Genomic DNA, 12,610 nt, shown 5'->3' with positions numbered 1-12,610 from the left:
ACCGATCGATACGTCCTTGCTGCAAAAAGTTGCTGTGTTGCACTCTGATGAGTGCTGACCCCGCATTTCTGCCTCCAACAGTACACTTGTTTACAGTTTAAGTGCATATACCTGTGAACAGTTCCCAAACCATAAATCCCAAGAAGCCCACAGACATTTTACCAAGGGCCGGGTGCAGTATTTGTTTCCATTTTGACCGAAGGTCTGCAACAACACAGTCCTAACAACAATATTAAGCTGGCGGTAATCAAGGAAACTTGTGCTTAGCATAGCAGCCTTCACTTGCATTCAATTAAAAAAAAAAAAAAAAAAAAGCAAGCCATAAAAGCAAGATATTAAAAATATTTTACAAATTTACGCTATAATGATGATGATGAAAACATGTCATACTGTGTATCATCAGGGTCTGATTATAGTTTGCTTATTTTCACAATTACATGACATTATACACTCTTAACAAGACCAGATTAACCAGTTTTGGCATTTTTAGTAAGCTTACTTAAAATGTTCTGAGTTGACTACAGAACAACCTTGACCACAGAATTCCTCCAAAATGGCAGTTAACCCAAAATGCACTTCAGTTTTACGTCATCTGTCAAAGACCGATTAGGTGCTACACTGTAAGTATTAGGCAATTTACCAGGAGTGCAAAGGATGTAAATGCATTACGTTTAAGGACAGAATCGCGGTGCTTTCACACATATGGATGCAAAGTAGTATCTAGTCTCTCACAAATCTGTTGTTCAGGGGATGTGTTGTTTTGAGCATGTAATTTACATACTCTGCTCAGACTTTACGGTGAGTTTCTGATGTATCTGCAGCTGCCAGAGACACCATCAATGTGGGCAATTTTGTTTCTACACGCTGTTCTTTCTTATGTCCCCATAACTTGTTAAAGACAAGTTGTAGAGAGTTGGGAAGCCATTTTATTTAAAGTTTTAAAAAGTTCCTTTGCGTAGAGGAGTGGAGTAGTAAACAACTCTGGGCTTCTATTTCCACTGAAGGCATGGCAGTCGCTCCCACGGCGTCATAGAATATTTGCATACATTTGAGCCTTTCTCATATTCTCCCTGTGGTGTAGCTGGGTGCTTTTTGAATCTGTCGAGATCGGCAGGGGACGCAGGGCTGCAAAGCTAGGTCTCATTGACCGTAAAAAGCAACCGTCGCTGTCTACAGTTTTAGAATCTGTGTGTGTGAACGGGCATGCAAAACATTTGAAAATCAAAAACAACCACCCTCTAATCACAAATATTTTGCATTTCAAAGTTTAACTGTGGCAAACCAAAACGCACTAAAAAAAATATTTGGTCTATTGATAGATTAAAAAAAGCAGTAGGTTAAATGTCATTTTACCTTCAAGATCATCAACGTCACCCAGACCAAGCTCTTCCATTAAGTCTGTAAAAGAGAAACAAAGACAGAGAGCCCTGCTTCAGATAACTTCTCCAACATTTGGAACTATTAGAATCCAGATTATTCCACTTACCTTGCTTTTGGTCATTATCTCCTTCAATCTTGCTCAAAACACTAAGTGGTTCCCATTTTGTCTTCTCAGTCTGGTAGACAGGAAAAATATTGCATTTTGATTCCAACAAGTCACAATTTCCAATATCTTCTATGCCATTTAGTTGCTGAACCTACCTCTTTCTGTGTAGTATCATCTTCAGCAACATGTTCTCTTCCATTATCAGCGTTATCGCTGTTTCCAACTGCAAGAGAGAAGACATGTCTGTTATGTTTGAGACATCACAATTAACTTCTTCTGTAAGAAACAAAACAATATTCTGGTGAAGCTGGATGAGTTTGCCAGAACATTGTAAAAAGCATTCCCATGCAAAGGCGCTCATGATTAATCAGCATGAAGATAACATGGTTGGGCATCAGACAAACATCCAGATTCCCCATCCTGGTTTTATTGGGACACAAATCCAGCATCATCCAAGAATGCTGAGAAGAGCTGCAGTCACTTATTAATTTCATTTGAGCCAATACATACAGGAACAAAGAAAGCTAAGTAGAACCTGTGGCCCTTTAAGTCCCAAATTTGGGAAAATGGGGTTCAAGGGTAGCAGGCGTGTTTGAGCAGTGTATGCTGCATGCATTTTCTTATGATCATGAGGTGATGGTCAGGCCTCTGGTTTGGTTAACATGCTGTTCCTCAGACCTATGAGTTAAGACATTCATTTACCCTGTCCCTGGCTGCCTCTTGGCCTGCCTACAGTCCTCCGAGGCACTAGATCTGCCATCCTATTGCCACCTTCCCCTCTTAAAAAAGAGGGAATATAAAACAAGTCTACAAAAGAAATGTAACATTGTTGGAAAGGCTGTTTTGACTGATGGCAATTATAATGCATTGAAAATTCTACACAATATTTAGTCTGAAAACTTGGGAAAAAAAGCATCAACCATTACTGACAGACAAAAATAATGCATGCATAAATACACTAAAGCAGTTTTCTATGTTTATGACTAAATAAGGTCACGCTGTTCCTGCAGCATGAAATGGTGCCAGGAATGATTTGATTGCTGTAAAAAACATAAACAAGAAAGCAATAAATAAAATAAACCTACTGTCTTTAATCTCTTCAACAGTGGACATCTCTTCTTGATCCTGAGTATGCAAGCTTTGTTTCTCTTCATGTGGCATACTGGGGTTTTCAGAATGGGACTTAAAAGAGAAAATCAGTCTGTGACAATTTGTATGGCAAACATCTAATTCTACAAGGTATTCCAAAATGTGTCCTTACTGTACCTCAGAGTCCCAAGAATCTTGCTCTTCCTCTCCCTTCTCTAGACCCAGCTCAGATAGAAAATCTATTGAACAGATGTAAATTAATTAAGCTGAAACAGCAGTCAGAAACTGCTACCTCACTCTCTCAAAATTTGATTTGATTTGAAGTCATGGTGCTATAATTCAATTCAAAACAATTCTAGATGCATCTTTATGCATTTCAATTTTATTTTTGATTTCCTTACTTTTTCTTACTTACTATGACCACATTGTTGTTAAATTAAAATTATTGATAGGTAGTATTAATGATATGATATTAGTTCAGCAAGAAAATCTTCATATAGAGGAAAAAAATACCAGCATTTTTGGTTGTTAATAAATCTAACAACATCAGGGAGTAAATTGGCTTGTCTGGTTAACATCTTGTTAACCAGGCTGACTCACAAACGTTGTTATCTTGTTCAACTGGCCACTTCTCCTGCAGAATGTGACTTCAGTCACTTCAGTAGCTGGCTAGACAGAGGCATGACAGCTACTTAGACCTGCAGCTGGTGCTTGGGGAGCTCTACATTCAGATTTAGTTTTTCTTCTTTTTGGTTGAAAAAACAATCAATCAATATGAGGAGTACAATAATGATTTCATCCTTTGATTAAGTTTGATTCAAATCATAATTGTACTGTTCAAGAGCATATAAAATTATCATACATTTAAAAGAATACAATTTTATAACAAAAGTAACTAAAGACACAGCATATTATGTGGCTGAAATGGATGCCACCGTGTTTGCTGTCAGTTTGTTGTTCACAGTAGCCACAGCAACTAAGAGGGTGGGCAAGACTGTATGTTTATAAATACTATACACTGAGGTCATAGTATTGTAAATTTTGGTGGACCAACATTTCTGTGATGCAAATGCAGCTGTTCATAACACAATGAACATATCCTTTATAGATGATCTGCCGCTTACCTCTTTTCTTATCTTTAGAGACTTCTGTCTCAGGAACACGTGAAGTGGCATCAAGGGACTCTCCACTTTCTTCAGACTGATCATTTTCATCTGAAATGTCTCCTTCCTCCTCTTCCTCCTCATCATCATCCCTCACCTCGTCTTTGTCATCGTCATCATCGTCATCGTCATCCTCATCGTCAGTGGGATCTTCCTGTATAAAAAAGCCATTGATAATCATGTTCAAACACCCACAAGGCATCTCTGATGAACAGAAAAGCACTAAGCAAACTGAAAACAAGCATCTGAAAAAATGAATATGAACGTGATGAAGGTGTTGGCACAGCTATAGTGTGTTTTTAGAGGCCTCTTCGAGCAACCACATTAACACTACAGAAACTGCGACAGTACAACTAAAATCTACCTGTTCTATTCCTGTTTTACCTGAATGGCAGGCTCTTCGATGTTTCTGGGCTGTTGATTTCTCATGCCTATGCTCTCTGCTTCATCAGGTGAGTCTAAATCTACATTATCAATGTCAGTCTGAGGTAACCCTTCAGAGAATGTGTTCCTGTCTGAATTTTCTTTGGTGGGTGAGCTGGAAAAAATATTTTCACGATTTGATTCTTCATCAAGGTCATCTGATGACACTCTTGTCTGGGGAACAATGGCACTTTTATTTTCTAGTGGAACATATGCAGTTAATCTAGCCTCATATTCATCATCTGACTGGTCGCCTTCACACAGGCATCCATCAAGCATGTTATCAGAATCATCTCCCACATCAGACACTCTGACTGTGGCACTGGCAAAATCGTACTGCACTCTTTGGTCCTTGCTGTCAGAGTCCTCACTTGTCTCATCATCTTTGCTGGGATTGCCTCTCTTAACATCCACCAGCTTTTCTTCCTCTGGAATGTTGTTCTTTGTAGACAGATCATTTCCATCAATAACAGAATTAGCAATCCCTTTATTGTCTTCATCTCCATCAATATCTTCTACTCTAGCTTCTTCCTCTAACTTTTTGTCCATTGCACTTGTGGGCCTCAACCTTGGTGACCGTAAATTGGCTGGGGTGGAAAGACGTGTCTTCAAGATGTCATCACAGTCTGCAACTTCATCATTCTTTGTCTTCATTGTCATCTGCTTTTCTGACTCATCACTTTCATCTTTATCATCCCAGCTACTATTATCACCTTTCTCATTTTCTGAGTCTAATTTTCCTTCCATTTGTGATGACTCACCAATCGAATCAACATCATCATTATCTAGTATTTGATTTGTGGTTGTGTTTTCATCCTCTGGTGCTGGTGACACTGCAGGGGAGGGGTCGTTTGACGCTTTTTCAATACTTTCTTTATCTTCTTCCCAAGAGCCATCCGAACAGTGCTGCTCTCCAGTCTGGTTTGATATTACAACATTTGTTTTAGAAACTGGTGACATCACTTCACCCTTTGTGAGGGAGCCATTATCATTTTGGTCATTATCTTCAGAAGAAGAATCCCACTCTGATTCACCTACTTTTGTTTTATCCAGTCTCTTTGTAGACTGAGGAGAGCTTGTTGAACATAGTCCTGTAGAGGATTTAGGTTCCTCTATCATTTGCTTAGGTGAGACACATTTTGGAGATGGTACCAGTGGTGATGAAGAATCCCATGAGTTATCCGCGTGGTCCTCATTTGGTTGATGTAATATGCTTTTGTCTTGCAGTATTGCTGCTTCACGTTGTAAATCTGATGCTTGAAAATCACTTTTCTGATCAAGCTTCTCCTTCTTGACCTCACCTTCTTTGGGTAGGTCAATATCACTGTCCTCTAATGAAGAGCCCCATGAGGACCTGCGTTTTTCTTCTTTGAGGACTTCTTCGTTTGATCCAGCATCATCTTCATCAACATACATACTGTCTGTATTTTCTGCACCAACCTCAGGTAACACATTTTTTTTATTAGCGAGTACGGTGTTGCGACCAAAACCCCCTGTTTGATCACCCTCTTCATCATCACTGTCATTCCACACTGTATCATCAATGTTTTGTTTATTGCTCCAGGAGTCGTCATCATCATCGTTTTCCATTTCTCTCTCAAACTGTTCCTCCTCAACCTTGCTTGGTGAATGAGGCTCAGTACCATGCCTGGATGGTATAGGACCTCCTGTTACTATGTTTTGGTCTGATGACAATATGCATTCTTTCCCAAGGCTGTCGTCTTCATCAGAAAACTTAGATTCTACCCTAATTGCTGACACAACACAATCCTCCTCTACATTTAATGTCGCTGGCATTGCATAACTTGCAGCTCCAGCTGGGCAGACAAGGTCAGTATTTTGAGTCTCTGTTTTAGCATCTTTCTCTGAGGCATCTACATTCTCAGGACTAGTTCCCCTTTTGTAAGAGTCATCAGTACCAGGTATGTTTTGAGTATCACCACTGTCAATAATCTTAAGGGCACTAGTAATAGAGGATTTTTGTATATCTTCATATTCGCTAGCTTTGGCCTCAACAGAAGCCACAAAGTTGTTGTCATCATCCTCCTCCTCCTCCTCACATTCATTCTCTTCATCTTCCCCATCCTCCTCTTCACTTTCCTCATCATCCTCTTCTTCATCATCCTCCTCCTCTTCTTCATCCTCCTCAACCTCATCATCGTCATCATCTTCTTCATCATCATCATCATCATCATCATCATCTTCATTCTCCTCTTCTTCATCTTCTTCTCCAACTTCCTCCTCAGAGTCCTCTGCATCGGGGCTTCCCTCACAAGAGTCTGATCTTGCTTTAGTGCTTGATGGCTGCTCTAAGTGTTTGCTTTTCCCCTGCTCAGCTGCCCTGTCTGCTTGTTTGGGCATAAGAAAAAATAGAAGGAGAGAAAGATGTCATAGAATGCAACTAAGAAGGCTTGAACACAAATATGTTACCTTTCTGTAGCGTGGAATAGTGGTGGAAGTCATCTGAGGTGCTCTGGAAAGGAAGGAAATGGGAGAGGGATCTACTGGGTGCTGCGGAGCATTGCTGGATGGTAAAGCCTTTGGGAGGGATGTGATTCTCTGGACTCTATTCGCACTCTCTGGCTCAGATTCTGTACCAATGAAGGACCTGTCAGGCAGTGCAGAAGCTATGGGGTAGGCGGAGACAAAAGATTACTACAAAAAACCACAAACTATGGAGGGACACTAGGGACATTGAATAATGCTGAAAGATTCGCAGTACCTTCTCCCTTTTTGGATGCAATCATTTTCCTTAGGTTTACTTTCTGTGATTTCTGGAAGGCAGCATATCAAATGAAGGTTAGAACAAAATTTAGGAAAAAAAAACACCTTACAAGGTAAAAAAAAAAAAGTAGCACCAACCTTTTCAACTAAAACAGATTCATCGTCATCTTCAGATGAAGGCCATTCATCAGCAGCACTTTTTGAAATCCTGTGAGAGAAAGGAGAATGGTTTAAGCTGGGAAGTCAATTTTAATTGTAAGCTGCAGATCACAAGAAGATTGTGCTCACCGACTTACTGACTCTGACTGAGAATTGTCTTCAAAATCTGTAACAAAGTAAAGGAACTTATTTTCAGCTGAACAAGACTTAACGTCACTTGAATCAAAATCAATTTCAGAAATGATACATCTTAGTATTAAAACTATCAAACTGCAAGATCTTGAGACCATCCAAATCTTAAAAAGCATAAAAAGTATGGCGCACAAAGCACTACAATGTAGAGCTTGATCTTCACTGGCAAGAAGCTGACAGCCTTTGCCTGATTTTGCTGACAAGGCTCATCTAAGCAAAGTAATACCTCCCCCTGCTTCATTTGCTCCATGCTCTAGATCCAGTCAAGTGGTAATGCATGAGGAATAAATGAAATAATCAAAGTCAATAATGAATAGACACAATTATAATATCCTCACACTACTGTCATTCACTGTTATGTGATGAAAACTTATCTCTCTACCATCTTTGTCAGTGGCTGGTCCGCCCAAAGAGAAGCCTGCTTCAACATCTTGGAAAGGACTGCCCAACAGCATTTTTTTCTTCTTTTGATTCGGACCTTGATGTGACAGGGAGGGTCCATCGTTCCTCTGGGTGCCATGCTCAATGATAAGGAGGGAACAACTACAAAAGAGTCAAGACACCAACACTGTCATTATGTCATTAGCCTCAACATGCTCCTGTGATTTCAGATGTGCAAATTAGCTGTGAGAATGCAAAGTGATCTAAGAGAAGAAATGGAGAATAAAGCTGTACAAACAAACAAAAAAAAAAAGGATTTGTAATAAATAAAATAAACTAAGAAAACCAATTAAATCACCCAATTGTGGGCTTTGGTTGTTTATTTTGTTTAAGTTCTATGTTCCATTCACATACCACAAATGCATAAATGACAGAAGTAATGCCACTTTAGGAAAATAAGCGTAGGAAAGTGTGTAATAAAAAGAACAGCTTACGGATGATGCCCATTCATTACTGCGTAATCATCAGCTGACCATCCTTTGGTATCCTTTAGTGTGATATTTGCATTAAACCGCAAGAGTAGCCGCAACATACCAATTTGTCCATTGCCAGCAGCTATCATTAATGGGGACCTGAAGATAAAAACAATGATAGCAACATAATCAACTGTAAACAATAATTCAGCAACATCAGAATTATTTGATGTTTATCACAAATGTTCCACTGTCACCTTTGGTCTTGATCCATAAAATTCACATCGGCAGTCTCCTTTAGGAGAAAGTCAGCCATTTCGATATGGTCCTCACGGACTGCTACAGTCAAGGGTGTGAATCCCTCCTGAAATTTGGATTACAGTCAACAACTTCATGCAATGGACAGGTGTCATCAGAATATCAATACCTTATCCTGTGGGGAATATCATAGGTGGTAGATCCATTTTCATATTTTAATCCTGAATATCCTTAATGTACAAGACTTTTACTGTAGACTACTGACACACATATACGTCACTAAATGTATCCAGACACATTATACTGTACATCTTTTCACAGCAAACGTTTCTGACTTTTCATGGAAGGAAAAGCACAGGTGTGTAACTAACTAATATTATTGATGGCTCTGTTCTATTTTGGCATGCCGTGCCATGCCTGGTGTTGAGCACAATACCAATTGTGGTGCAAAACCAGAAGACATAAGAGGTCCAACTATGGCCATAGTTGGTTATTGCAGTAAGAGTTTTATTTATAATATGAGCTCTGATGGCTTGATGAATACTTTTTAAATTAAGATACAGGGACGTAAAATATTGTCGAAACCCTAGTGTCTTAGCTGGATCTACTCACAATTCAAATAAATCTTGTAACATGACACTATTAAGTTAAGATTGTCCAAATGTTTGGCCTAAAGCTGAGAAATTATACTGTGATAGACATGAAGACAGAATTACCTTGTTTTGGGCATTGATGTTAGCCTCATGCTCCAGCAGCAGGACAGCAATGGAGATGGACGGGATGTTTGCTGCTAAATGTAGGGCTGTATTGCCCTTCATGTCCACCAGGTTAGGCTCGGCATGATTCTCCAGCAGTATGCTCACACATCGCTCGTGCTGGCCCTGCACCGCCTGATATTGTGAAGAATTGACACAAATGCAGAGCAAGGCCTGAACAAGGCTTCACACAGTAGGCAAATATAATCATCACAATATATTTTACATTAAATCAAGAATCAATCTGACTTCGAATCTAATCATCCAGGATTACCTTCATTAAGGCGGATCTATTTTGATTGTCGCATAGGTTAAGCTTGGCTTTGCTCTCAACAAGGAATTGCACCACCTCAACATGTCCACTGGCACAGGCAATATGAAGTGCAGTTCTGTAATAGTAAAGGAGAGTTGTAATATGAAAGTATTCATGGTCTTACTAAAACACTTCCACTGACAAGGATTTTTTAGAGCTTTCTTTTGCTCTTTTTTGCTATGCCTTAGTTTGTTAGTTCTTCCATCCAAACAATAAGCAAATTACACATGATGTAACATATACATACACACATACACTATTTATATATATATATATATATATATATATATTATATATATATATATGCGCACACACACACACACACACGGGCACACACACACGTATACGACTTGTGTCACAGTTACTGGTATACAAAGTCAGTTTCAATGCCAGTATGTAATTACAAAAAACATTTTTAAGAATGTGTATGATTTATTTTTCAAATGGGTTGTTAATATTGGGTAACAGAACATTTAATTGATTCTGACAAGTTCAGCTCCTATAATTTTTTCCTTATTACAAGCCATTCTGTAAATTGCCCCATGTACTCCACTTACACCACTCAGTTGCTTCTGACACATGCTAATTGTAAATGGTAACTTGAGCCTACCATGAAACATAAGTACAAAAGATACAATGGGGTGTCCTGTGCATTTAACTTAAAACACCTGGCAGTTTGCTGTTATCAGTTAAAAAACTGGACATCGTTTACAACCCAGCTCTACAATGCGAAACATATTCCACACTGCTTACTATATTCAACAGATCAATTTGAGATCAACAAAGAAAGCCTGTAATGATATCATATAGTATCTATATACACTGATAATACAGTGGAAAAGTGGCTCCAAAACAATGTTAACAAAGATATAGACAAGAGTATATGAGAGACAAAAAGATTATGACATTTTATTAAACTATTCACATGTACTGCATTCCTTTATAGGTATATTGTAGAGACCAATAAATCCAGCAAAGACTAACAGTTTTAATTCCACTTACCTGTTCTCTTTGTCAAGTTGATTGATATCATTCTTTTTAGCAAGCTGCTTCAACTTTGCCAAATCACCCACTGAGGCAGCCTTGTGAACCTTCCCGAGGTCCTTTTCTTTAAGTTCATATCCAACAGAAAGCACACTCCCATTGTCAGGGGTACCAGACGGGTGTTTCTTTTTCTTTGTAAAGCTGAATATCTTCTTCATTGTACACAGCAGCACAACATTGCTTTTGCACCCTCACTACCTGCCTCTCATCTGGTGCTGGGGGATCACAGCAGGCGGCTCTCCCATCCCTAAAAATAAGACGTGCAAAGCGGATTAGAAGCCTATAAAGCTGTGTAGGGAGCACTGCCGTTTTGCTTGATATCATACATTTCTAAGTACCAGAAATACTGTTCCTCCCTCAGTGAAGTGAGGCAACGCTAGCTTGATGGTATATATGGTATACTAATCAAATGCATATGTAGGAAGGTATTACGCATAACGTCGAGTGTCTAATTACTTGAGCATAACGTCAGGTAACATTAAACATAGCTGTCATGCTAACGGTAGCGTTTCGGTACAGGCTAAGCTACGTGTACCCTCAGGTTCTTGACCATACCTCACACGACGTCCTCTAGAACGTGTTTTAGCTCCTGGGTCTGACAACGCATGTTAGCGTTTTTTCATCAGTTTACCGATTCTGAAGCGAACTTGTCCACATTAACTAACGTTACTCAGCGTTGTTTATATGAGCGCAGTTAGCGTTATAGCTTGTGGCGTGTTACCATGGTAACTGACTGTACAAATGGTATGCAACGTAGCTGCCAGGGGTTAGCCAATTCGCTAATGTTGAGCATTGTATAAACTCATTGTTTTTAGCGCAGTTATTCAATGCACATTACTATATCTACTATTATTGTGTCAAAAGAAAAAAACTTAAGTTTTGGTCAGTGTAAAAACTATGCTTATTTTCATGGTTATTTGTTGCCTAGCAACATTACCTACCTTCAGTTGGCTCCGTGCTGCGCCTCCCACGTCGTCACTTCACAAATGATACAAACCGCCACATTTAAACTGGATTTGTATCAGAGACGAACACAGCAGGGATTGTCGCTACAGCGCTGAAACAGCAAAGCTAATTTGCAAGAGTCGGTTCAGCTCAAAGATACTTGTCCTGCTCTTCCAACAACCGCGCAGGAGTCGTTAGCTAACGCTAACGCTAACCGACGTGAAACAAACTTGACCCTGCTAACTCAATGCTAATTAGCAAATGCTAAAAAACAAATCTGAGATGGGTATTGCGTTACTAAGATTCATTACTTTAAAACGCATACAAGTGACGAATGTAAGGGTATACTTCCCTAACTCACACGAGCATTTGAATTAATACTAACTACAGTGTAGTAGCTCAAACACTAACCTGTTGATTGTCGGAGTCAGACCACTATCAAAGAGCTAAAGCTAACGAGCGTATGTTCAGAAAAGACTGCTGGCTGTTGGGTTTTCAACGAACCAATCGGAAATCACTTCGAGTCAACGACTGCCTTCACTCACCAATAGGCGGCTTCAGTGTGTGTAAAAGTTTGGTTTACAAGCCACGGAGGGGGTCTTCTTAAGATCCAATGTTCGGAAAGCGAAGGAGCCTCGTCGAGTAATGTCAACACTTTACCACTTGATGGTGACATTTGTCTTGGAATCATACGTTTGCCAGCGCCCATTTTCATTTTTTTTGGCATATGTTAGAATAACTTTCTTATGACCAATAAATTAGGAATTTCGGTGTGCTTGTCCAAAACAATAAGCAGACAGACAGCAAGCAGGAGACCAAAAGACTTGTGGCTGTGGCGGAGATCAGATCTTTGATTTTTTTTTTTATTTATTATTTGAAAGGCCTCCAAGCCAGTCTGTTTTCCAAAGTGAATTGAGGGGTAGGCTGGAGTATGAGGAGAAATTATTTATTTGGAAATAAAAGTAACTGTGACTGAATTAAGCTCTTTGTGAAACCAAAAGTGATGCCCCAGACCTGTGGCATATACAAAGATTAAAGCAATTTAGAGATATAATTTTCCATATTTTCAATTACATCACATGTAAGCAACTTTAAAAGCATGCAGGAGGAAATTATACCTCTAAATATGTAGAGGACGTTATGATTTGGGTTGCGTAGAACCTACCCGAAGTGAATGCCATATCATGAACACCTGTACAAAATAA

General features: G+C 39.3%; 1 protein-coding gene across 9 annotated transcripts in view; it reads right to left on the bottom strand.

The window, feature by feature from the left end:
• The window catches only part of si:ch211-272n13.3 (ankyrin repeat domain-containing protein 26), a 29,139-nt gene extending 17,096 nt beyond the window's left edge, over positions 1 to 12,043 (bottom strand). For 4 of the 9 annotated variants that reach the window (XR_005707941.1, XM_040132876.1, XM_040132878.1 and 1 more), the window contains exons 1-18: positions 11,402 to 11,886; positions 10,419 to 10,707; positions 9,378 to 9,492; positions 9,065 to 9,238; positions 8,348 to 8,454; positions 8,112 to 8,249; positions 7,619 to 7,779; positions 7,174 to 7,210; positions 7,024 to 7,093; positions 6,884 to 6,935; positions 6,592 to 6,788; positions 3,700 to 3,892; positions 2,753 to 2,814; positions 2,572 to 2,668; positions 2,189 to 2,293; positions 1,642 to 1,709; positions 1,487 to 1,556; positions 1,354 to 1,398 (exon numbers count right to left, since the gene is read on the bottom strand). Coding sequence is in view for 8 of the 9 variants with exons in the window: in XM_040132876.1 (XP_039988810.1) it covers positions 1,354 to 1,398; positions 1,487 to 1,556; positions 1,642 to 1,709; positions 2,189 to 2,293; positions 2,572 to 2,668; positions 2,753 to 2,814; positions 3,700 to 3,892; positions 6,592 to 6,788; positions 6,884 to 6,935; positions 7,024 to 7,093; positions 7,174 to 7,210; positions 7,619 to 7,779; positions 8,112 to 8,249; positions 8,348 to 8,454; positions 9,065 to 9,238; positions 9,378 to 9,492; positions 10,419 to 10,618 (1,891 nt within the window). In the remaining variant the exon portion in view is untranslated. Of the gene's footprint in view, positions 1 to 1,353; positions 1,399 to 1,486; positions 1,557 to 1,641; positions 1,710 to 2,188; positions 2,294 to 2,571; positions 2,669 to 2,752; positions 2,815 to 3,699; positions 3,893 to 6,591; positions 6,789 to 6,883; positions 6,936 to 7,023; positions 7,094 to 7,173; positions 7,211 to 7,618; positions 7,780 to 8,111; positions 8,250 to 8,347; positions 8,455 to 9,064; positions 9,239 to 9,377; positions 9,493 to 10,418; positions 10,708 to 11,015; positions 11,109 to 11,401; positions 11,915 to 11,950 lie in introns of those variants that run through there. The other 5 variants (XM_040132871.1, XM_040132872.1, XM_040132874.1 and 2 more) reach the window with 5 other exon arrangements.
• Positions 12,044 to 12,610: the final 567 nt, after the last annotated feature.

Source organism: Xiphias gladius, chromosome 8 (assembly GCF_016859285.1).
Source record: "Xiphias gladius isolate SHS-SW01 ecotype Sanya breed wild chromosome 8, ASM1685928v1, whole genome shotgun sequence".
In the NCBI taxonomy this organism is placed as follows: Eukaryota; Metazoa; Chordata; class Actinopteri; order Istiophoriformes; family Xiphiidae; genus Xiphias; species Xiphias gladius.
Note: the sequence above shows the minus strand (reverse complement) of the source record. Positions and strands in the feature narration are given on the sequence as shown.